Here is a 25,186-nt window from a genome sequence, read left to right on the forward strand (position 1 = left end):
TATCCAGCAGTATATGCAGCACCAGAACCTGGCAAAGCAAAACTGGGTGAGTAGGCAATGTCAGCGCGGTGACGAGTGTGATGAGGACATGGACACAAACTTCTCTCAAAGCACGGGCCCTGGCAATGTGGGCATCATGGTGCTAATGGGGCAGGTTCATGCGGTGGAACGCCGATTCTGGGCCCGGGAAACAAACACAGACTGGTGGGACCACATAGTGTTGCAGGTCTGGGACGATTCTCAGTGGCTGCAAAACTTTTGCATGCATAAAGACACTTTCATAGAACTTTGTGACTTGCTTTCCCCTGCCCTAAGGCGCAAGAATACCAAGATGAGAGCAGCCCTCACAGTTGAGAAGCGAGTGGCAATAATCCTGTGGAAGCTTGCAACACCAGACAGTTACCAGTCAGTTGGGAATCAATTTGGAGTGGGCAAATCTACTGTTGGGGCTGCTGTGATGCAAGTAGCCCACGCAATCAAAGATCTGCTGATATCAAGGGTAGTGACCCTGGGAAATGTGCAGATCATAGTGGATGGCTTCGCTGCAATGGGATTCCCTAACTGTGGTGGGGCCATAGACGGAACCCATATCCCTATCTTGGCACCGGAGCACCAAGCCGGCGAGTACATAAACCGCAAGGGGTACTTTTCAATAGTGCTGCAAGCACTGGTGGATCACAAGGGACGTTTCACCAACATCAACGTGAGATAGCCGGGAAAGGTACATGAAGCTCGCATCTTCAGGAACTCTGGTCTGTTTCAAAAGCTGCAGGAAGGGACTTTATTCCCAGACCAGAAAATAACTGTTGGGGATGTTGAAATGCCTATAGTTATCCTTGGGAACCCAGCCTACCCCTTAATGCCATGGCTCATGAAGCCGTACACAGGCAGCCTGGACAGTAGTCAGGAGCTGTTCAACTACAAGCTAAGCAAGTGCAGAATGGTGGTAGAATGTGCATTTGGACGTTTAAAAGCGCGCTGGCGCAGTTTACGGACTCAGTTAGACCTCAGCGAAACCAGTATTCCCACTGTTACTACTGCTTGTTATGCGCTCCACAATATCTTTGAGAGTAAGGGGGAGACGTTTATGGCGGGGTGGGAGGTTGAGGCAAATGGTCTGGCCACTGGTTACGCGCAGCCAGACACAAGGGTGGTTAGAAGAGCACAGGAGGGCGCGGTGCGCATCAGAGAAGCTTTGAAAACCAGTTTAATGACTGGCCAGGCTACGGTGTGAAAGTTCTGTTTGTTTCTCCTTGATGACCCCCACCCCACCAACTTGGTTCACTCTACTTCGCTGTAAGCTAACCACCCTCCCTTCCTCCCTTCGATCACTGCTTGCAGAGGCAATAAAGTCATGGTTGTTTCACATTCATGCATTCTTTATTAATTCATCACACAAATAGAAGGATAACTGCCAAGGTAGCCTGGGAGGGGTGGTGGAGGAGGGAAGGACAAGGCCATACAGCACTTTAAAAGTTTAAAACTTTAAAACTTATTGAATGCCAGCCTTCTGTTGCTTGGGCAATCCTCTGGGGTGGAGTGGCTGGGTGGCTGGAGGCCCCCCCCACCGCGTTCTTGGGCGTCTGGGTGAGGAGGCTATGGAACTTGGGGAGGAGGGCGGTTGGTTACACTGGGGCTGTAGTGTCTGTGCTCCTGCTGCCTTTCCTGCAGCTCAACAATACGCTGGAGCGCATTAGTTTGATCCTCCAGCAGCCTCAGCATTGAATCCTGCCTCCTGTCATCACGCTGGCACCACCTTTCAGCTTCAGCCCTCAACTTACTCTCTTCAGCCTGCCACCTCTCCTTCCGGTCATTTTGTGCTTTCCTGCACTTTGACATTGTCTGCCTCCATGCATTGGTCTGTGCTCTGTCAGTGTGGGAGGACAGCATGAGCTCAGAGAACATTTAATCGTGAGTGCGTTTTTTTCGCCTTCTAATCTTCGCTAGCCTCTGGGAAGGAGAAGATCCTTGAAACACATGCAGCTGGTGGAGAAAAGAAAAGGGACAGTGGTATTTAAAAAGACACATTTTATAGAACAATGAATACATTCTTTCATGGTAAACCTTGCTGTTAACATTACATACATAACACGTGCTTTCGTTACAAGGTCACATTTTGCCTCTGCCCACCATGTGGCTAGTCCCTCCCCCCTCCCCGTGGCTAACAGCGGGGAACATTTCTGTTCAGCCACAGGCAAACAGCCCAGCAGGAATGGGCACCTCTGAATGTCCCCTTAAGAAAAGCACCCTATTCCAACCAGGTGACCATGAATGATATCACTGTCCTGAGGATAACACAGAGAGATAAAGAATGGATGTTGTTTGAACGCCAGCAAACATACACTGCAGTGCTTTGTTCTGCAATGATTCCCGACTACGTGCTACTGGCCTGGCGTGGTAAAGTGTCCTACCATGGTGGATGGAATAAGGCTGCCCTCCCCAGAAACCTTTTGCAAAGGTTTTGGGAGTACATTCAGGAGAGATTTATGGAGATGTCCCTGGAGGATTTCCGCTCCGTCCCCAGACACATTAACAGACTTTTCCAGTAGCTGTACTGGCCGTGAATGCCAGGGCAAATTAATCATTAAACACGCTTGCTTTTGAACCATGTATACTATTTAAAAAGGTACACTCACCAGAGGTCCCTTCTCCGCCTGGAGGGTTTGGGAGGCAGCCTTGGGTGGGTTTGGGGGGTACTGGCTCCAGGTCCAGGGTGAGAAACAGTTTCTGGCTGTCGGGAAAACCAGTTTCTCCACTTGCTTGCTGTGAGCTATCTACAACCTCATCATCATCACCATCTTCTTCGTCCCCAAAACCTGCTTTCTTGTTGCCTCCATCTCCATTGAAGGAGTCAAACAACACAGCTGGGGTAGTGGTGGCTGAACCCCCTAAAATGGCATGCAGCTCATCATAGAAGCAGCATGTTTTGGGCTCTGACCTGGAGCGGCCGTTTGCCTCTCTGGTTTTCTGGTTGGCTTTCCTCAGCTCCTTAAGTTTCACGCAGTACTGCTTCAGGTCCCTGTTATGGCCTCTGTCCTTCATGCCCTGGGAGATTTTGACAAATGTTTTGGCATTTCGAAAACTGGAACGGAGTACTGATAGCACGGATTACCTCTCCCCATACAGCGATCAGATCCCGTACCTCCCATTCGGTCCATGCTGGAGCTCTTTTGTGATTCTGGGACTCCATCATGGTCACCTCTGCTAATGAGCTCTGCACTTACCTGCAGCTTGCCACGCTGGCCAAACAGGAAATGAAATTCAAAAGTTTGCGGGCCTTTTCCTGTCTACCTGGCCAGTATGTTGAGTTGAGAGCGCTGTCCAGAGTGGTCACAATGGAGCACTCTGGGATAGCTCCCGGAGGCCAATACCGTCGAATTGCATCCACAGTACCACAAATTTGACCCGGCAAGGCCAATTTCAGAGCTAATCCCCTTTTCGGGGGAGTGGAGTAAGGAAATCGATTTTAAGAGCCCTTTAAGTTGAAAAAAAGGGCTTCGTCGTGTGGACAGGTGCAGGGTTAAATCGATTTAATGCTGCTAAATTTGACCTCAACTCCTAGTGTAGACCAGGGCTGAGGGGGAGAAGGTTAAAAATGGGATCCAACGGGTACCTCCAGCACATTCCTGGACCCAGAACTATACAAGGGAGACCCCCCACCCCCCATGGGGCATTAGGACCCATGTGATGCTTCCCTTCCTTTGTACCATGTGGCATTAGGGGGAAAACTCTGGGAGGACCCAGTCAGAGATTTCAGGTAAGAGCAGCTGCAGAAGCAGCCAAAGCAGTGACCTTCAGACATTCATAGAACTTTCTATGCTTTTGACTGGACTTTATCTGTCCTGTGCTGATTGGCTGCTTGTTCTAGTGCTCCCCCTATCCCTCCCTCACAGTCACTTCACCTCAGATTCACTTCACCCTGCTGCTCTTATTCTCCTCTGCCCTGCCCTGTTTGCCGTATCTCCCTTCTCTTCCATGTCCGCTCTCCCTTCAGTTTGCTTTCCATTTAACTTATTCCCTTTAACCCCCCACCCCAAAAAATCATGGGACTAACATGATGTTTGCTGCCATCACAAAGTTCACTCTGCTTGTGTTCTGTCCTTTTCCCCCACCCTGTGTCTGGTATGTCTATTTATATAGTAGCTGCCTTGAATAGCTTACAATCTGCTTCCTTTGTTTGTACTTTTGTTTGTATATTGCTTAGGAAAATGGGGCCCCATTCTTGCTTGGTCCTTAGGCACTACTGTAATAAACATTATTATTATTTAGGACTGTCAGCTAATCATAGTTAATGCCTGTGAATAACTGAAAGCAAAATTAATATGTTGATTTTTTTTAAGGCATTAATTGCCTACCTTTGGGTAGGGCGGGAGGTATTGGCTTCGGTGGGCTGAAGCCTCAGCCCTCAGTGCTGGAGGGGTGTGTGTGTGCTGAAGCAGCCCAGCTCTGGAGGTGGCGGAGGAGCTGGAGCAGCCCCAGCCCCAGCCCCAGCCTGCAGCTTCCCAGCAGGTGGCGGGGGTGGGGAAGAGGCTGGAGCCCCAAGCCCTATGCTGGGCTGAACCCCCATGCCAGGTTGGAGCCCGTATCCCCACACCTCTAGAGGGGCTGAAACCCTGAGCCACACACCCGGCAGAATTCCAGAGCCCGCAGCCCTAACCCTATATTTGAAAATATAGAAAACCCAAAAATATTTAAATTAATGGTATTCTAATATTGTTTAACAGTGCGATTCAAACTAAGATTAATTGCAATTAATTTTTTAATCACTTGACAGCCCTATTATTATTAATAATAATCTTATCAAAGAATGAAATCAGGTTTGTTTGTCAAGACCTATATTCTAATATATATTTACCCACAAAAGCTGGGTATCTAATATTCAGTGAAGTCGTGCTTTTTCTCTTTAATGACCGGTTCCCATGGATAGATTGTTATATTCCTTAAGCATCCTATCCTAGGCTCACTTGTGGTTTCTGCTATAATAAATAAGACATTTGGAGCTATGAAGGTGTCTTCCCTCCCTATGTATGGAGTGTAGTTGTAGCTGAGTCGGTCCCTTGATATTAGAGGGATGAAGTGGGTGAGGTAATATCTGTTATTCAACCAAGTGGCTTTAAAGCTTGTCTCTCTCACCAACAGAAGTTGGTCCAATAGAAGACATTATCTTAATCCAGTGGTTTTCAAACTTTTTTTTTGTCGACCCATTTGAAGAAAATTGTTGATGCCCGTGATCCAACGGAGCTGGGGATGAAGGGTTTGGGGTGCAGGGGGTGAGAGCTGCAGGGTGGGGCTGGGAATGAGGGGTTCAGGGTGTGGGAGGGGCTCTGAGGTGTGGGAGGGGGTCAGGGCTCTGGGCTGGGGGTGCAGACTCTGGGGTGGGGCTGGGGATGAAGGGTTTGGGTGCAGGAGGGGGCTCTGAGTTTGGGGGGAGCTCAGGGCAGGGGATTGGGGAGAAGGGTTGGGGTGCGGGTTTATCTTGGGTGGCTCCCCGTGAGTGGCACATCGGGGATGCTAAGGCAAGCTTCCTGCCTGTCCTGGCACCGCGGACTGCGCTGCTCCCCGGAAGCAGCCATCAGCAAGTCCGGTTCCTAGGTAGAGGCACACAAGTGGCTCTCGTCCACAGGCCAGTGGGAGTGTGGAGCTGGTGCTCGGGGTGGGGGCAGCATGCGGAGCCCTGTGGCTGCCCTGCATAGGAGCCGGACCTGCTGCTGGCTGCTTCTGGGGTGCAGCGCAATGTCAGAACAGGTAGGGACGAGCCTGCCTTAGCCAGGCAGCACCGCAGACGGGACTTTTAACAGTCCAGTCAGCGGTGCTGACCACAGCCGCCGTGACCCAGTGCCTTACATTCCACGACCCAGTACTGGGTCGTGACCCGCAGTTTGAAAACCTCTGCCTTAGTCCCGATGAACAGGCATTCTAAGTGACTGGATCTGTTTTTGATGAAAGGTTATTCCTTGGCTACTCTAGTTTTAAAAGGTTCTAATTATTGGGTAGTTATGGCCAGATATAACCTTTCACTTAAAACTAGTACATTCCTGAGGACAAAAAAAGGAGTTTCTGGAATTTTTCGGGGAAGACCAGAGGGCATCCAAACATTACCTTAGGGCTTCCTTTGATATTTCAGTCACAATGGCCTTGGATACATCTGTATCCCTTAAGAGATGTTCCTGGATCAGGAGTTGTAGTCTTACCGTCAAGGCCCAGGCTAAAACTGTGAATTTGTCTGACTCAGACCTAAGGGTCTATGCCTTCAGAAGACAAGTTTTGGGAAAAAATGAAATCCACAAAGTCCCTGCCCAGGTCTCTGAGCTCAAAACAATTTATTTCCAAACAAAATCTTATAGACTATCCAGGGGTCAGATATTACAGTCTTCCTTTGGAATTGGCCATCAGTCCAGCAAAGATCAAGATAATTTTGGAAGCACTTCTTTTCTTATCAGAAGAAACAAAGGTCTCTTAAATTTTGCTTGCAGAGTGCTATTTAACTCTTTAAACCTATCTCTGCTTTTTAAATGAAATCTGCTAAAGCAGATGGTCCTCCTTAACCTGGCTATAATACTGTCTTTCTCTTCATGTAGTTCTGATAAAAAAAGGCTTTAGAACCAGGTTCAACCACATCAAAGTGTAACAGTGGCTGTAAAACTGAGTTGTTTTAACTGTGTCAATAGGGCTTCTGTCTACACTGTACCATTTCCTCAAATTGTTATAGAAGTTAATTTCAGAAGCACTTGTCAAACTGGCTGCTAAGAATTAAAAAGTGGTTTCCCAGGGCAGTCAAGGTTTTGGACACCTGTATTGCACTTGGCAGAAAAAGCAAAATGCAGTAATACATCTCCAAATATGTTCCTCCAGAATGCCACAGCTTCTATAAAAAAGTTGTAAATATTTGAGCTGAGACCTCATTAGATGCAAACTGCAGCAGAGAAGATACACAGTTGTATTTTAGGAAGTTTGCTGCAAACCTTTTCTTATAAAGAGCTATTGTATACAAATACTGATTTTGGGACTTAATGAATAATGTTTTCAGCCATAACAAGATGACTAATACTTCTGGGTTGAGGTAGGGTACTTTATTTTTAAGCACCCCCTCATTACTACCTTTCCAGCTTCCCAGAAAATACTTTAATTGATCTCTTCCTTATTATTTTCTTCTATATATTTCTGATTTTTTACCAGTTTTTGAATTCAAATGGGGTTATCCAGAAAAGCTCCAGTCTACTGCCAAGGATCTTTGTTTTTCCACTCGATCCATCCAGTCTTTTATTCTAATATATGAAGGGGTATGATCAGACCAAGTTATAAATCCCAGATTATCTTTTTTGACCAAATTAGCCAAGGTGCAAGAACTAAAATCATATCAATCCTGGCATAAGATCCATGAGTAGCAGAATAGTAGTTTCGGATGTCCACATTCATCTGACGGACATCCTCCAGATCCTCATTTTCTACGACAAATTTGCTCTTGCTCCTCTTGAATGCCCTCTGTGTACATTCGATTGATCCAAAGTGGAATTAAGCACTTCATTAAAATCTCCCCCAGAAAAATATCCCCTTCCGTGAAACTTCCTAAATCCATAAAAAATTGATCAGAAAAAAAAGCTTGATCTTGGTTGGGAGCGCATACCTTGGCTAAGATGAGAAGGGCCCCTTAATTAAAATTAGGCTTGTCAGAATTCAATTTGTATTTGTTTTAATTTTGACAGATACTGATGGTTATTTTTAAGCATTTTTTCTGATTTTTATCTAATTAAATTTTTTTCAATTTTGCAAAATTATGGATTTTAGGGTTTTTTTTAGATTTTTACTGACTTACATTTTCAGAGTTACGGAAAATTATTCAGGGGGTATGAGACCATGTGGGAGTCAGACAATTATTTAATGACAGTAGATGTTGAGATTCAAAATGTTAAAGCTTTATAACCATTAAAACACAAATTATCAACATATGAAAAGTAAATATCCTTAAACCAAACTCTAATAAATTCTCAAGCAGCATTTTTCTTACTTTGCCTATCTGTACATTTTGATTATTCTTGATGGAAATATTTTTCCCTTGGTTTGTGTGGGTAAAATGAAATTGATGTTTACCAACATTGTACCAATAAAAATCTAATCCTTCCAAGCCTAATTAAAATATATCTGTCCTCCATATCTATGAGTTGTGCTGAAATAATAAAAGGGAAGTGTTTAGTAAAGAGAATTGCCACTGCTCTTCTACTAATTTCCCTGTAGAGACATATAATAGCTGTGTCCAAGAAGTATTTGGGTGTTTATCATCATATTTCTTCAAGTGTGTTTCCTATAAATAGACTTTACTAGGAAAATCCTTTTTTTCAGTGAGCAGTATACCTCTTTTCTTTTTGTTAGATTGTTCATCCCCTTCACATTAACAGTCATGAGATTAATAAACTCACTCATGAGTACCACATCTTCTGTTACCAAGTTTATTACTCTTTGTTAAAGGCAGTGAGACCCTCCAGCTAGATGCCAGGTCTCCGTTACATTTACTCCTCTTCTTTAAATAAGACATTTTAGATATAGTACCCATCATACACACAATAATTTTAACGCTACCACATATATTGTTTTTCCTTTCTTTAACACCTATATTGTTGTGCCCTGACCCTAAGTCTGATTTACTGTAAATTTTAAAATTCTGTGCCCAACATTTTATGTTAATATACTCTTTTATATTAAAACATGTAACAATATTTATCATCTGTTTCTGATTTCTTGTTTCCCTTCCTGTGCACTGCTCCATTGTCACTATGTCCCCTCTAACTGTGGAAGCCTGAGCTCATCTTACTTCCTTCATGGACATGTTAGTACCCTGTTGTGTTGGGGAGGTGTCTTTTTATATATTCTTAAGAACCAAGCTTTATCTAATCTTATTAAACATCTTTATAACATAGGGCATTATGAGATTATTATACCATCTCTGAGTTCTTATATTCTTAAAATTTTCCACCATAGGTGACCCTTCTCCAGTTTATATAAATTTTGGAATGTTTATGACAACTCTAAAATCAAACTTGCTTCACTTTAGGAGATCTGGGTCTCCTAATTTGTTACTAATTTTTTTCATAATATAAATCACAAATTCAATTAACTATAATATTTACCCAGTAAGTATACTGTATCCATGTAGAGTAAAATATCCTCCAAGCTACACAGCCCAGTTCCCATCTTATAATACCCCTTTATCATTATAAACTCATGGATATAATATCCATTATCTATTATAATGTTGTAGCCCATATACTAATCTTATTCTTTTGGATCAGGACTGTTTCTTCTATTCTCATGATTGTCCTGTTGTCTTAATGATGCATCTTTTTGAGGTGTTCTGGCTCTCTCTGATCTCACTGCTTCCCAGTGATTTCTTGGTGACCTGTAGGACTGATGCCCTTGATCCCATTCAGATTGTTCTTGAGCTGATTTGCGTATTCTCATGTTCAGAAGTACCTGTTTCCCTTCATTTGGATCTGAGATAGACATATATCTTTCCTTCCATTGAAAGGACAGTCTAACCTCTATTTGTATCTTATATTATTCTTTCTAAGAATTGTGGTGATGTTCTCTTTGCTTTTTAAGGGATGAGGTTTCCAGCTCTGGGAAAATTTGTATGGGGTGGGTAAGAATCATCATTATTAATGGTTCATCTCTCTCTTCATTGCCCTCAGTATTTTACCCTTGTCTTGATAGTAGTGTAGATAAATTATCACACTTCTTGGTCAGGAGCCAGCTGAGGCCCTAGGGAAAAGGGATCTGTCAGCTTGTTCAGTATGAATGGAATCTTTATTTCCCAGTTTTAGTATCTCATGGACAATATCATCCAGTACATTCAGCAGAGTTCTCCCTTCAGTTTCCTTTGTAATATCTTTAATCCTTATGTTATTCATGTGGTCTCTATTTTCCATATATTCCAGCTGTAATTCTATTTCTTTTTCTCCTTTTTCAATTATTTGGATTCTTTCATCTAGATTAATCATGCTGTCCGATGGCTCATTTTATCCTGTTTCCACATGTGATATTTTCCACATGTGATAATTAATCTCATTAATTTAATTTTTTTATCTTTAATGTAAGCCTGGAACCAGGGGGGATGGGCTGGATGGAACTCATTCTTCATCATCTTATTCATCTTTTCGATTTTTAACAGTAGATCTTTCAGGCCAGTCTTAGTGACTTGTGATTCTCCATCCACTAGTTTGTTTGCTGGAGGGGAAGTCGCTCTCTTTCATGGCCATGGGTCAAGGTTCCTTCCCCACTCTGAACTCTAGGGTACAGATGTGGGGACCTGCATGAAAACCTCCTAAGCTTACTTTTACCAGCTTAGGTTAAAACTTCCCCAAGGTACAAACTATTTTACCCTTTGCCCTTGGACTTTCGCTGCCACCACTAAACGTTTAACCGGTTACTGGGAAAGAGTTGTTTGGAAACGTCTCTCCCCCCAAAATCCTCCCAACCCTTGCATCGCACTTCCTGGGGAAGGTTTGGTAAAAATCCTCACCAGTTTGCATAGAAGACCACAGTCCCAAACCCTTGGATCTTAAGAACAATGAAAAAGCATTCAGTTTCTGAAAAGAAGAATTTTAATAGAAGTAAAAAGAATCACCTCTGTAAAATCAGGATAGTAAATACCTTACAGGGTAATTAGATTCAAAACATAGAGAATCTCTCTAGGCAAAACCTTAAGTTACAAAAAAGACACAAAGACCGGAATATCCATTCCTTTCAGCACAGCTTATTTCCTCAGCCATTTAAAGAAATCATAATCTAAGGCATCTCTAGCTAGATTACTTACTGAATTCTAATACTCCATTCCTGTTCTGTCACCGGCAAAAACATCACACAGACAGACCGAGACCCTTTGTTTCTCCCTTCCCCTAGCTTTTGAAAGTATCTTGTCTCCTCATTGGTCATTTTGGTCAGGTGCCAGTGAGGCTATCTTAGCTTCTTAACCCTTTACAGGTGAAAGGGTTTTTCCTCTGGCCAGGAGGGATTTTAAAGGTGTTTACCCTTCCCTTTATATTTATGACACCATGTCTTTGGGTTTTTGGGGGGGCAGGGAGGGAAGATGACTGATCTTTGTATTGGAAGATTTCTTTCCTTTCCCGAACATCCAGATCTTCTTGTCGTTCCTTTTTCTCTTGTTGAGTCCTTCTCAGGATGGCTGCTGCCACACCTGCCCTTTGTTTGTCTGACCTTTCCAAATGGCTGCTGCCATACTTACTCCCCCCAGCCACAATAGTACAATTTTAATAATTTTTTTAACTTCATTGCATTCACCCACCCTCTCTTTGCAGGATAATGAGGGTCCAGTTCAGCATCTCTAAGCTTGCAGAGTCATTTTTAATATGTTCTGCAGGCTGGTGGTACTGGATTCTGTTGCTGGACATTCTCCCGCTGAAGCTGCTCTCTGGGGCTGGGATCTGCAAGTTCTCTTCAGTCTTCTCTTTTTCTTTTCAAAGCTGGCTTCATGGGTTCATATTTATGTCACAGATCTGTGGATTCAGACTGGCTGCCTCTTTTTATCTTCTTAAATTGCTTTCATTTATTCCCCCTTTGTTGCAGAGAGCTGGATTAAACTTTGCTGGATTAAATTTTTCAATGGTTATGTAAGTGCTGGTGGATCACTGTGGATATTTCACTGACAATGTTGGTCAGGAAGATGTATGATGCTCACATCTTTAGGAATACAAGACTTTTTGAATGGATGGAAACAGGAACTTTCCCCTCAGATTGGCACATTCATATGTGTTTGATTACAATGCTAATAGTGATTCTTGGGGACCCAGCCTACCTTTCTGCTTCCCTGGCTCGTGAAGCTATACACAGGCCAACTGGACAGAAGCAAGGAAAAATTTAACTACCACCTAAGCAGGTGCAGGATAATTGGTGAATGTGCATTTGGTAAATTGAAAGGACACTGGAAATGTCTTGTGACTAGGCTAGCTCTCATTGAGACAAATATTCTTATTGTTATTTCTGCATATTGCATTTGACTATTTTACATAATATTTGTGAAGCAAAGGAGGAAATGTTGCCTGTAGAGTGGAAGGGGTAAGTGGAAAGACTGCTGACTTTGAACAGCCAGACACATGGGCAGTCACATGAGGACTTTGAGATGCTCTATGGCTGAGGAAGGCTTTGAGAGTGAACTTCGAATAGTGTGCCATAGCATGAAAGTGTGCTGCTGTGTGCTATTTTGTGTAGTTTTATGAAAAACTTTACTTGGCTTCTATATGAATTGTACGTGTACTGTTAAAACCCAGGATGGGAGAGATGCTTCTTTTGGGGATCAAAAATGATGTTTTCTAAGAGAAAGTAAATAAATATTATTTTCACAAAATGCAACTTTATTGAACAGTAATCAACAATTGAAATATTTATAAAAAATTTACAAAGTGCACAGTGCAGAATGTTCCTGTATGAATCACAGGTCATATCATTTTTCTTGTTTTCTGTTGGGGTTGAGTGGAAGGGTTTCTGTGTAGGCTATGGTGGGGCCTTGCCTGGGTTGTGTGTTTATGGCACATGGCCAGGGAACATAGAATTGTCTATACATTGCAATGGCTTTAGGGTGTCAATCTTTGGGCATTTTACTTCGTAATGATTTTCAGTATCTGAGTTTGTTTGAGGCACTGCATTATGTTTGGTGTGCTTCTCAATGCGTGTCTCATTTCTTTGGCCTTTCCTCGAGCATGCTCTTCCTCCAATCCATTGTCTCTTGCGAGCTGGCCTCAGAACTCCTGAGAAGATCTGAAAATGCCTCCCCTGTCCATTCTTCTTTTTCCTGATTATGGTCAGTCAGAATGGATGGAGGGGTGCCTGAAAATGGTACCCTGGCTTAGGCCACTGCTAAACATCAAGTGAGAAAGCTATTGTTATATTTAGAGGCTTACTGGGCAGAAAAAGAAAAGTCAGAAACTCCCTAAAAAGTTCCCGTAAAGATATTCATAAAAGCATGAACTGTGTCTGACTTGCTTCAGGGATGCTTGATTTAGGAAGTTCAGCAGCTCACATCATGGTGAGTATATGGGGCACTGTTCAAAGCCTGTAGCATGTGGGTTGGGGAGTGGACTTTCAGGTGTTCTGGTAATAAGAGTAGGCATAGTGCAGTAAATATTGCAGAACTCATAGTCATAAAATGTTGGTCTGGAAAAGGTCATCTAGTTCTTCCCCTGTACTGAGGCAGGAATAAATATACCTAGAACATTCCTCTCTACTAAGGGAGCTAATGTTTGTGGCAGAAGGGAGTTTTGTTTCACTGGAGGCAGAACTGGCACTGGGTTCACTGCTGTTTTAGTGTGAATGCCTTTTTAAAAGTTTGTTAAAGGCACCTAGAGTAACACATGGGAACATTTTTGCATATTTTACTAGACATGTAAATCAAGAAAGACAGAAATTAGTTGTTATTGGCTAACTTGTTTCTTTTTTTCCCCTCAGGGAAAGACCATGTCTGTAGATTCATTGGCTGTGGAAGGAATGACAGATTTAACTATGTGGTCATGCAGCTGCAGGTGAGTTGAACTAAATAGATTTTAGGGATTTATTTTTTCCCCAAGCATGTATATAGCAAAAAATAACTGTGAAATTTTAGAGTATGGTGGATAGTAGAAAACAGGCCATTGTTATGGTGGGGTGGTGAGCCAAAGTAAACTGAATATTTCATATTGTTACCATCATCTGCCAGAAAGAAGGAGAAATCTCATAGATCTTCAGAACAGACTGATTATTTTAGTGAGAGAGGTGTGATGTTTTCTGAGATAGTTTACATCCTTCTGAAAACTTTATTTGAAATTGGAAGATAGCTTAAGATGTGCAGAACTGCTTCTGGGATAGATTAGTTTTTTCAATATATGTTTTTGATCACTTCTCTAATGAAAATACATTGATAAGAAACTTCCTGTGTAGGTTAAGACTCAATCCAGAGGATCAGAAGACCTATTCTGACTGATTGTATATGTCAATTATATTAGATGTATCATGCACCTGTGCCAGAGAATTTTCCCTAGCAGTGCCCATAGGGGTGGCCATGCCTGTGCCCTGAGCTCCTTGTGCTTCAAACCAAGGGTGCATCTGCCCTACCCACCTCTCTCTTCCTTCTTACCATCGGTGGTTAGAGCATGCTGCCAGTTGTTCCTTTGTGAACATGGTGTAAGTGTTTTGCTTCTGAATGGTACTCATTTTGGGGCTTTCTTTTCCTTTTCCTTTTCTCTCTCAACTCAGAGCTCTGCCCGATATCGGGGGAGCCTATGCTTAGGTTCCTTGGGTTTAGACTTTGTTCAGGGTGTTGCAAACTGACTGCGACCCTCGCTCTTGCTGCCTCGAGTTTTTTGGTGAGGGTCACATCAAGGACATGTGTCCAGTTTGCCAGGACTTCAAGAGCAGAATCAAGAAGTTAAGAGAAAAATGCCTCAAGTATATCCTTACTGAGGCCTCCGTTTTGCTGGCATTGGTACTGCCTTGATCAGATAGAAGGAGTTCCTCCCCATCCAGGAGCACTCCCCTGCCTTACCGGAAGGCAGGGAATGGAGGAGATCTCCTTCACCAGGACATTCCTTGAAGAGGCATAAGTGCTCAGAGCCCTCTCAGCATCTGAAGTCAAAGAAAGGAACAGTTTAAATGGTGTCAAAAGTCTTCAGTGCGGGATTCTTTAGCTGCAGATGTGACCCACTCCAGCACTGAAGATAGAGTGGACCCTCCAGCTTGCTGCCCTTGGTATTTCTTTCTAGTGGCTCGATCAGTGCAGAACCATTGATTCCAGTTCCCCAGCTGGGACCTTGAAGGCTGGGTATTTCTTCAGAGCAGGTGCAGGAAGAGGGTTGATCATCACTGAGCAAACGCTTATTTCAGTACTGACCACCCTGGAGGCCTGTGTGGCTGAGCCTTTCGGTACTGCCCTTTCCAGTTATTCAGACTAGTAGTGTCTTGCCAGCGCTATCGTACAGTGTACACATGTTGCTTCCCATGCTGGTGTCCAGTACCGTATCCTTTTACTGTGAAGCTGACTCTGAGACCATCAGCAACCACTCCACCTCAGTGCATAGACAGTAAGCCACTGAGTTTGTCACTGGTACTGCAGTCTAGTCAAAGATATTGGACCTGATTTCTGATGATGATGTTTGGTACTCTGCCTCCCTGGCTGGTAGAGTACTCATATTCCTCCTCAGACTCTGAAGTGGGCTCCAACGTCTCCCACAACAGGGAATCCAGGATGTTCTTCAGTCATTGTTACCCTCTCATATGAGTTGTCCTGACAAGAGCAGACCAATGCATTTGAGGGCCTGGTTTAGGCATGATTGTCCTCCAGTACTGCACAAGCCCTACCATTGCCCCTACTAGGTACAATGGTGGATGCCTCCAGAGTCTAGATAATCATCCCAGCTGCACTACAGAAATCAGTTCTTGAGAAGGTGAGCCTCTCCACCCAATATTGACAGACTGAAGGAAGTCGGTACAGAGCAGCTGCTACATTACAAAAATATATCCCTTAACAATGAAGTCTCCCCACGTGGTATCAGTGGGCCTCTTGATCCTGGTTCTGACCATCACTGATGAGGTGAGGATCAGAATGGCCTGTTGTTGGCTTTAGACAGGCCTTCTACATCTGCAGTTCTTGACCAGCGCCAGGAAGGTTGTAGCCTGCCTCCTTTGAATACATCCTCCACCTCCTCTCTGGAAGAAGCACTGGTACTGGAACCCTCTTCCTCAATACCAGATGATTTAAAGGCCTATGAAGAGCTCCTGAAAAGGATGTCTACATCCTGGGGATACAAATGGAGCTTGTGGAAGAAAATCCACACAAGCTCAAAGACATTTTACACCTGGCTACGTCAGGGAAAGTTGGTCTCCCTATAAATGAGAAAGTTATGCTGCCTAATAAAACTTTGTGTCAAACTCCATTATCTCTCATGCCAGTGGCAAAGTACCCAGAACCCAAGTAGCAGGTTCCATCTTGGGGATCTAAGCAGTCTTTTCATATTCCATAGCAGTGGCAGTTGTAAATGAAAAGCACTACCATGGTAGAGTAAAAGTGACTCCTAAGGACAAGGACACAAAAAATTTGACCTCTTTGTCAGAAGAATTTGAGAGAGGGGTGGGAGGCTATGCAGTTGAAAGGTCTGCTATACTAGCTTCCTTGGATGCAGCAAGACTCAGCTGCCAGAGTCATGACAATGGTGGTAACCATGCACTGTGTGGCTTGGCTCCAGGATTCCCACTGAAGTCCAGCAGACTATCAAAGACCTCTCCTTTTAGGGCTGTGGATTGTTTTGTTTGAAAAAAGATGATTAACTGTATACATTAAAAAAACTGTAGGGCAGTGTTCAAGTCCCTGGGTCTGTAATCACCAGTCCCCAAAAGACTGAAGTTTTGTTCTCAGCTTCCACCAAGTCAGCAGTACGGTTGGCGTAGACACCTGGATCAGTATAAGTGGACATACAGGCAGGAATGGAGGAGACTTCTCCATCATCCAGGCAGCCACACCTCTCTAAACAGCCCATTTGAATCTTCTGTTAAGGACAGCATACTGACAATATTAGATCTTGCAAGCTGTCTTCCTCCCTTTCGGAGCCGGTTGTCATATTTCTTAAGTGCATGGCAATCCATCATCTCCAAGAAGTAGGTGCTACAGCACAGTGGAATCGGGATATACCCTCCAATTCCTGTCCTCTCCCTCCTTTCCCACCTACCTTCCCTGTCCGTTTTCAGGAACTATCTAACAAATCCAGTTCTGAGACGAGAGGAGCAGACTCTATGTTCTTTGGAAGCCACAGAAGAAGTACTCCCTCAGTATCAGGGAAGAGGATTGTACTCACGATACTTCCCAATACCCAAAGCAAAAGAAGGCCCAGGCACATTCTAAACCTTCAAAACCTAAACAGATACATCAAAAAGTTGTGATTCCACATGGTCTCCCTCACAATTATTATCCCTTGTTAGATCTGGGAGATTTGTCTGCTGCCTTTCATTTGAAGAATGCATGTTCCCACATCTATATGACCATTCACCATGTCCACAGGAAATTTCTAAGGTTTGTAGTAGGAGGGGACCACTTTCAATTTACACTTCTACCCTTCGGCATTTCATCTGCTCTGAGAGTTTTCACTACGTTCATGGCTATGGTGGCTCTGCTGCTGGCATATCCAGGAATATCGTTACCGGATGACTGGCTGCTGTGAGGAGTTCCTGTCAGCAGGTATAGGAAAGTATTCATCAGACATTCCACCAGTTTTCATGCCTAGGCCTGGTAATCATAGACTTTAAGGTCAGAAGGGACCATTATGATCATCTAGTCTGACCTCCTGCACAACGCATGCCACAGAATCTCACCCATCCACTCCTGTAACAAACCCCGAACCTATGTCTGAGCTACTGAAGTCCTTTAATCGTGGTTTAAAGACCTCAATCTTGATCTCCTTTAGTAGGTAACTGGCCAGCAGCAATCACCGGATACCTCCTGCTCTGCGGAATTAACTCTAGTACCCCTCCAAAGGATAGAATTCATCAGAGCAGTCCTAGATTCAATTCTAGCCAGGACCTCTCTGCCGCTTTCAAGATTTCTAGCCACATGAGAACATCTGCCTATCCCTGAAGAGCCATCTTCATACATCAGTAAGGCTCCTGGGGCATATGGCAGCATGCACGTATGTGATCCCACATGCCAGGCTGGATCTCAGGGGGTTACAAACATACCACCCTCAGGTACATCACCTGGACAGTCTACTATGTATCCCTGGCAAAATCTTACCCTTGTTGGGTTGGAGGAGGAGCCAAGACAAGGTTTGCAGGAGAGTTCCTTTGTCCCTGCCTCTTTCTTCCATAACTGGTAACGGGCACTTCAGACATGGAGTGATGAGTGCATCTGGGAGCCATGCAGGTTCAAGGCTTGTGGTCCACTCCAAAGACAAGGCCTATCCATAAACATTCTCAAGCTAACAGCAATCTCCAGAGTGTATCGCCAGTTCTTACCACATATATGTGGCAAAACTGTCTAAGCAAGTGCTAACACCACCACAGTGGTGTTCTACATCAATAAGCAGGAGGCCTCCAGATCAAACAACCTGTGCCAGGAGGCAGTCAGGCTGCAGAACTTCTGTATACAAAATTACTTGATACTTGTAGCGTCACACCTGCCGGGGGTTCAGAATGGTGTAGTGGACAAACTAAGGAGGTCCTTCACCTTGGATCGTATGTGGTCCCTCACCAGGTCTATTCTAAGAACAGTGTCTCAAGTAGAGGGGGGAGAGACTGTTTTCGCTAATCCAGTAACTACTAGGTTCTTAAAAGTTCTAAATAGACTGTTCCCACATATTAGGGACCTTGTCCCAGAGTGGGATTGAATTTAGTGTTATCTGCCCTCATGGGTTCCCCTTTTGAACTGTAAGCCCCTTGCTCATGGTGGCATCTTTCAATTAAGGTGGCCTTTTTAGTAGCCATCATGTCTGCAAGGAGAATAGGAGAAGCTGCATGGCCTAGTAATGGATCCTCTATATACTGTTTTCTTCAAGGATGAGGTACAATTTAGGCCACATGGAAAGTTTATTTCCAAACTAGCGTTTGACTTTCATCTCAATCAGTATATGTATTTACCAGTTTTCTTTCCAAAGCCACAGGGTCATAGGGACAAACAAAAGCTCCACCTGCTGGATGTTCAAACAACTTTTGTGGCTTTTTATTTAGAAAGAACAAAGCCCTTTTGGTTCTCTTTCCAATTATATTTATTGTCTTTGCAGAATGAATGAGGGGCCATCCTGCAACAGTGCAGTGGCAGTCCAAATGGATCACTAGCTCTGTTGTCATGTGTTACAATGCCAAGGGTGTTAGTCCTCAAGAAAAGTTGTCTACACATTCAGTCAGAGCTCACTCAGCACCCACAGTGTTTGAGTAACATCCCATTGTGGACATTTGCAGAACAGCAATGCAGTCCAATCCACAACTTAGCTAGACATTGAGTGATTACTACTGCGCCAAGGGAAGATGCTAATGTAGGAAAGCAGTTTTGTAGTTCCTCTTCCAGTAAGACTCCTAGCCCCATCTCCATTGGAAATTGGGAGTCACCTAGTGTAATATACGTATGCAGTCACTCAAAGAAGAAAGAACGGTTACTCACCTTTTTCATAACTGTTATTCTTTGAGATGTGTTGCATATATCCATTACATGTCCCTCCCTCCTTCCCCAATGCATCAGTTGTTCATCTAAAAATCTGGTGTGAAGGAACTGAAGAGCAGGCAAGGTGGCTCCTCCCTTTATGCCTTCTTGCTTGGGCCATGAGCCCAGAGCACAGGTGTGGCCACCCCTTGGGGTACCATTTGGGAAAACTCTTCCGCACTGGTGCATGAGATGCTCACGCACCTAATGTAATGGACATATGCATTTCATCTCAAAGAACAACAGTTACGAAAGGGTGACTAACCTTTCTTTCCTGTAGAAAGGGATTGAAATGGGGATTAACACTCAAAGCTTATGCTCAAATAAATTGGTTAGTCTCTAAGGTGCCACAAGTACTCGTTTTCTTTTTGCGAATACAGACTAACACGGATGCTACTCAAAATCATGGGACTTTAGGGAAAAATGTCTTGACATTAAAAAGGACCTGAAAAAGCAGTAGGTTCTGATGCACATTGCTAGTCATCCAGCCACTTGGATATTCAAAAAGAAAGGAGCATAAAGATTTCTGTGAAAACTTATGTTATGTTTTTATTCTCTGTGGCTGCCAGACACTCAGAAGATAACAGATATAAGACTCTATCATAACTAGAGCTGGTTTGCTGACAATTAAAAAAAATCTCTTTTGTTTCAGGTTGAATTGAAAACAAAATTTTTAGCAAATTGAAAAGTTAAACAAACTTTGAGATGAGTTGAAACAAAATGCGTTTTGTTCTGACTCTATTTATCATTTCTATTTCAGTGAATTTGAAAAAGCTAAGGAAAACTAGTTTCACAAAATGGCAGGGAAAGGAGGTGTTCCACTTTCCTCATGACTGTTCACCCAGTGGTTAGGGCACTCACCTGAGATGTGAAAGGGCCATGTTCAATTCCACCCTCTCTCTGAAATGGAGAAGGGATTTGAACTTGGGTCTCCCACATTCCCTTAGCTATGTGGCTATGGAATATTCCGATGTGGGTCCTTCTCAATTTTTCCTGTTGAAGCTGTTCCAAAATTTATAAATAATTAAATAATCATTGGGGGATGGACTTGAACTTGTGTCTCCCATATCCTATGTGAGTGCCCTAACTACTAGACTATAGGGTCATTCTCACCTTCTTTCCCCTGGCCTCAAGGCTACCCATTTGAATTCATAGTGGCAAATTCATAGACTCACTCCAGAACATCACATAGCTCAGTGGGTAGTGCACTCCCCTGAAACGTGGGAGAGACACGTTCAAATCCGTACTTCACATCAGGAAGAGAGAGGAACTGAACTTGCATTTCCCACATGCCAGGTGAGTGCCTTAACAACTGGGCTAAAAGATATAAGGAGACCACCTCCTCATTCTCTACCTCCAGCCGCTTTTGAATCTAGTCCTCCTTTGATTTTGTCAAAATGTCCAAAATCTAAAATGGAAAATGTCGAGTTGGGTCAAAATGAAATGTTTTGTTTTGACATTTCCAAAACATTTTGATTTTTTGGTTTGGTCAAAATTATTCTGTGAACTCAGTGCAAATTTACGAATGGTTTTAGGTAGACTGAAACTACAATTTCTCCCCAAAAACGTTGTCCAGCTCTAATCATAACTGATAAATATGTCAAAATCACTTTTCTGCTAGATCCAAGTTGGTGTGATTCAGGTTATCTGGAATCAGAAACAGTGAGTCACATTTTCAAAAACAGCTTCTAAATTTAATGTCTGAAATATTTGGAGAATTTTGCATATAAATTTAGAACACCTTCTCCATCACTGAATTTTTAAATCAAGATTGGATGCTTTTCTAAAAGATATGCTCTAGAATTATTTTGGGGAAGTTCTGTGGCATGTGTTATACAGGAGCTCAGATTACATGATCATAATGGTCCCTTCTGGACTTGGAAATTATTCATCTATGAGATGTGGTGTCCTTGAAGAGTACAATGGGTGAGGGGCGAGTCCTTGGATGCGTTTCTTAAGACTTCCGTTGTGAACAGTTTAAGAAAAGCATCCAGTGTTGTAGCTGTGTTGGTCTGAGGATATTAGAGAAACAATATGGGTGAGGTAGTATCTTTTATTAGACAAATTTCTGTTGGTGAGAGAGGTGTAAGCTGGAAAACTTGTCTCTCTCACCATCAGAAGTTGGTCCAATATAAGATATTACCTCACTCACCGTGTCTCAGTTCAAGATAAGTAAAGAATTTGTTAACATTATCTGTGAATACTGTTTTTGGGACTGCTCCCAAAAATGTTCTTATGTTTTAATTAGGGTCGGAATTTGGCAGATCTGCGTCGGAGCCAGTCTCGAGGGACCTTCACCATCAGTACCACCCTGCGCCTGGGAAAGCAGATTCTTGAGTCCATTGAGAGCATTCACTCTGTGGGATTCCTGCACAGAGACATTAAACCAGTAAATTCTTTCTTAAGCCAAAACCAGAAATCAATATGTGGACTTTAGTTGACAGCATTAAGAAGAAAGGGCAGTGTATTAGATGTTAACTTGAAAAAGTCAGTAGGAGCAGAGAATTAGATGTGAATCTTTCAAGATGGATGTGCAAAATTTATTTAATTTATGCTAGATTGCAACTGGTATAAATGGCGGTCATCTTCCAAGTGATCTTCAATTAGCATTTTCATCTGTCGGCTACAGAGATGGTATATAGCAGTAACTCCCACCACAGAATAAAATATGATTAGTGACTTTTTTGGACTATAGAAGCAAACTCTTAATGTAAGAAATCAAAGGGAGTAAAATTTAACCATAGGAAATATTTGTAAGAGTTTTAATAGTAATTTCATAATGTTAAATCAGTGTAATTTAAGTTGTGGTATGGAATCTAATGTATGAATAACAGAGATACAAACCATCTCTGCATACGGAAGAAAACTGTTATGTGCAGGTGGCAGCCTGATATGCTAGGTTATCAAAGTCTGAGCTTTGGATAAAACCCACTAAAAACAGAAAGCTTTTGGTTGCTTTAGTAAAGTGTAGGTACAGAAATTTTATTTGGGAAAAGCAACATACAGTACATAATTCTGAAGGAATTCCTCAGCAGTTATTATGGTGTTCTGGTAATTGATTATTCAGTAATATTATGCTTGTTTTTGTTTGGAAGCCTTATTCACCAACAAAGACACTAAATTTTCAATTTCAAAAAGAATGCACAAATTTAAATAAAATATATTGAACAAGCAGGATATTTAGGACATGGTCGGATTTAATAGGGAAGACTAACTCCTGAAGGTCCCAATGCCTTTAAAATTAAATATTTGCCTGATTATGTTAATGAAAGTATTATTTTAAATACCATGTAAAAGTGTTCCAACCACAAAAAAAGATAGCTACAGTACTGCCCTTACATCACTTGCAAACTGGCAGTTGACTAATATAAAGTGATAAATAATAAGCTATACTTTACTTAAATAAGTTAATAGTTTATTATAGGTTGTATAGTATGGTTATAGCTTATAGGTTATTTTAATTTACAAAGTGTTTTCATTTGTTTTTTTCTCAGTTACCTCTATTGAACTGTAGATTTTGCATTAACCATTATGAATATTCTTTGGTGGAGTTTTTTTAGACAGCACTCTAGTCTTGTTTATCTCTGACCATCTGTCCATTTATTACTCCTATGGTTTGTTATTAAATTCCTCTAAATTACAAAGTATATGTTTTCTTTAGAGAAGTATAAAAACTAGAGATGTCTATAAAGCTGTCATATTGCCTATATTTTAAGGTGAACAGCAAGTGTTTTTTTTAACAATTAACTAAATTAAGGTTAAATAGCAGGCATTTAGTATTGAATTCCAGCATATAATCATTTTAAACTTGCCTTTTTTCTTTGTAAAATTATAACCAGAGGACTGTATTATCCTTGCTATTTAGCGCATTCCATATATTTTCTAAATGTGGCCAGGAATGAGCTCTTTACGGTTCCTTCTAAAGCTTCTATGTCTCTTCTGTTCTCCACTGCTGAAGAAAATACTATTATCCTTCTCCCTGTCACACAGATTCACAACCCCTAAGTTATCTTTAACTCCTCCTCCTCCCCACACATGAAAAGGGTCACTAAATAGTGTTCTTGCTTCCTCGACAACTTACAGAAAATCCAACTCTTCCTCTCTTGTCTGAAAGTCAAAACACTTGTCCATACCCTAGCCACTTCTGTTTTAAGTAATGCATTCTTCTTCTCTTTGGAGTCCCTGATAACCACATCACTGACAAATTTTGTCAAAATGTAACAGGTTCTCTAGCTTGCCTGTTGCTCTGAACACATCTCTCCTCTATTTGAAACCTTTGGCTTGTTGCCCTTTGCTCACCTGATCCTTCCTTTCAAGGTCCTGCATGACTAAGATTCAGTCTATATTATCAAATCTAATTTCTTATTGTGTCCATCCTCTCCCTTTTCACAACTGTCAGTGATGTCAATTCCACTGCCCTCTTTTATTCCCTTCTTGCACTCCCACGTTTGTGTCTCTCCCATGCATAAGAGATAACATGGGAAAAAACCTCCAACTTCACCAGGCTCTTACATTCCACCTAATGACCCACTTGTTCCATAAAGCCTATGAACACTTTGCCACAATAAGCCCCATTCCCACTGCTACCTTACTGACAGGAAGGGATGGGATATTTAAAAAAAAATACAAAAAATTCCTGTGCCCGTCTTCTTTTGGTATTGCACTGTGGCTTGTCTTTTCTATTAATGTCAAAAATTGTAAGCTTCTTCATGCAGGGACTTTCTTCACATTTGTGCATTGTAGAGCAGTGAATGCATTGTTAACCTTTAATAAATAACAATAAATAGAGCTATCTTTTGAATGTATAGCGTGATAACCAATAAGAATTGCCCAATAAATTGTAGAGTGTTGTTTGATCATGCACTTAGTGAGAACCTGAATTATTTTTCTTTCATCTGTTTGTTAGTATCACACACTATACTTTTCTGCTGTGAAGTAGGTCTTATTTTTGGTATTTTATTTTTCTGGTTTCCTCTGAGATTATCACTGCATTTGTTACATGCATGCTATATATTGCTGTACACTAAAAATGTCATCAGATTCCACTGTGAACATGTACAATTGAATTCCATACATGCAAAGCTCTTCTATTTTTTGTCACCATTATTTTCATCTTCTGACTTAATGTTATCTGACAAAATACACTGAATTTCATGCCCTAATTATAATGCCCAGCTAACAGGATGGTGTGAGTTAAGAAATCTTCATTTTTATCCTTCATTCTTGCATTATATTTTTTTTTAAATGGTATGTCACCCAGGACTTCATTTGGGTGGTTCGTGGAGCCAGAGTCAGGAAGGAAATAGGTTGAGACAGAGATAAGTGGAGCATCGAACTTGAAAGGTGTGGAGACTGTGAAGTAGGCTAGAAGCGGAAGGTGATGATATGTGCATGATGGGAGGGCAAGGGATGGATGGAGGCAGCCTGGTAACTGTAGGGAGAAGAGTTTGGATGAAGCCAGTGGAGTTGAGGAAGTGTACAAACCACAGGGAGGTGGAAGATGTTGCTGGTGGGGGAAAGTGGTTGGGAACTTAAATATTGAGCCAGGACAGGAGCAGGAGCAACAGAGAGAACCACAAATTATATTAGAACTATTCCTTCCTTCTAAGAGAGGTGTTACATAACACAACAGCACATCTGGATGAAAGGGTTAAATCGCTTTCTAGGGATAAGATGGACTTTTGACTTGGAGTATTCTTTACCTACAGGTAAAAGTCCACATTATTTACTGGAGAAAAATGCCCTGAGCTCAGACCTTCAGCATTCCAGAAGCAGTAAGTCCAGTGGTGGTTACAGGCCTGTAGACATGAATGGGAGGGCTTTGAAACTCTCTCTGCATAAAGAGAATACTGCAGAACACACATATTTCTGCTCCTTTTTTATTTTTATTTTTTTCATCTACCCATTGGACCTGAAACTGCTGTATGTTTTTAATATTTTTAGTTTTTTCAAGTTTATTCAGCAGAAATGCTTTTTGTAGGTTTTAGAAAATTGATAGTTAAATTTGTCATTTAGGCTTTGTGTTTG

The 25,186-nt window shown here is 42.2% G+C and overlaps 1 protein-coding gene across 3 annotated transcripts in view; it reads left to right on the top strand.

The window, feature by feature from the left end:
- Nucleotides 1-25,186, top strand: part of TTBK2 (tau tubulin kinase 2) — a 210,364-nt gene that overhangs the window by 95,815 nt on the left and 89,363 nt on the right. For all 3 annotated transcript variants that reach the window (XM_073348604.1, XM_073348603.1, XM_073348602.1), the window contains 2 exons: nucleotides 13,453-13,526; nucleotides 21,408-21,548. In XM_073348604.1, coding sequence (XP_073204705.1) covers nucleotides 13,453-13,526; nucleotides 21,408-21,548 — 215 coding nt within the window. The remainder of the gene's footprint in view (nucleotides 1-13,452; nucleotides 13,527-21,407; nucleotides 21,549-25,186) is intronic.

The sequence above is a fragment of the Lepidochelys kempii genome, chromosome 6 (genome assembly GCF_965140265.1).
Source record: "Lepidochelys kempii isolate rLepKem1 chromosome 6, rLepKem1.hap2, whole genome shotgun sequence".
Classification (NCBI taxonomy): domain Eukaryota; kingdom Metazoa; phylum Chordata; order Testudines; family Cheloniidae; genus Lepidochelys; species Lepidochelys kempii.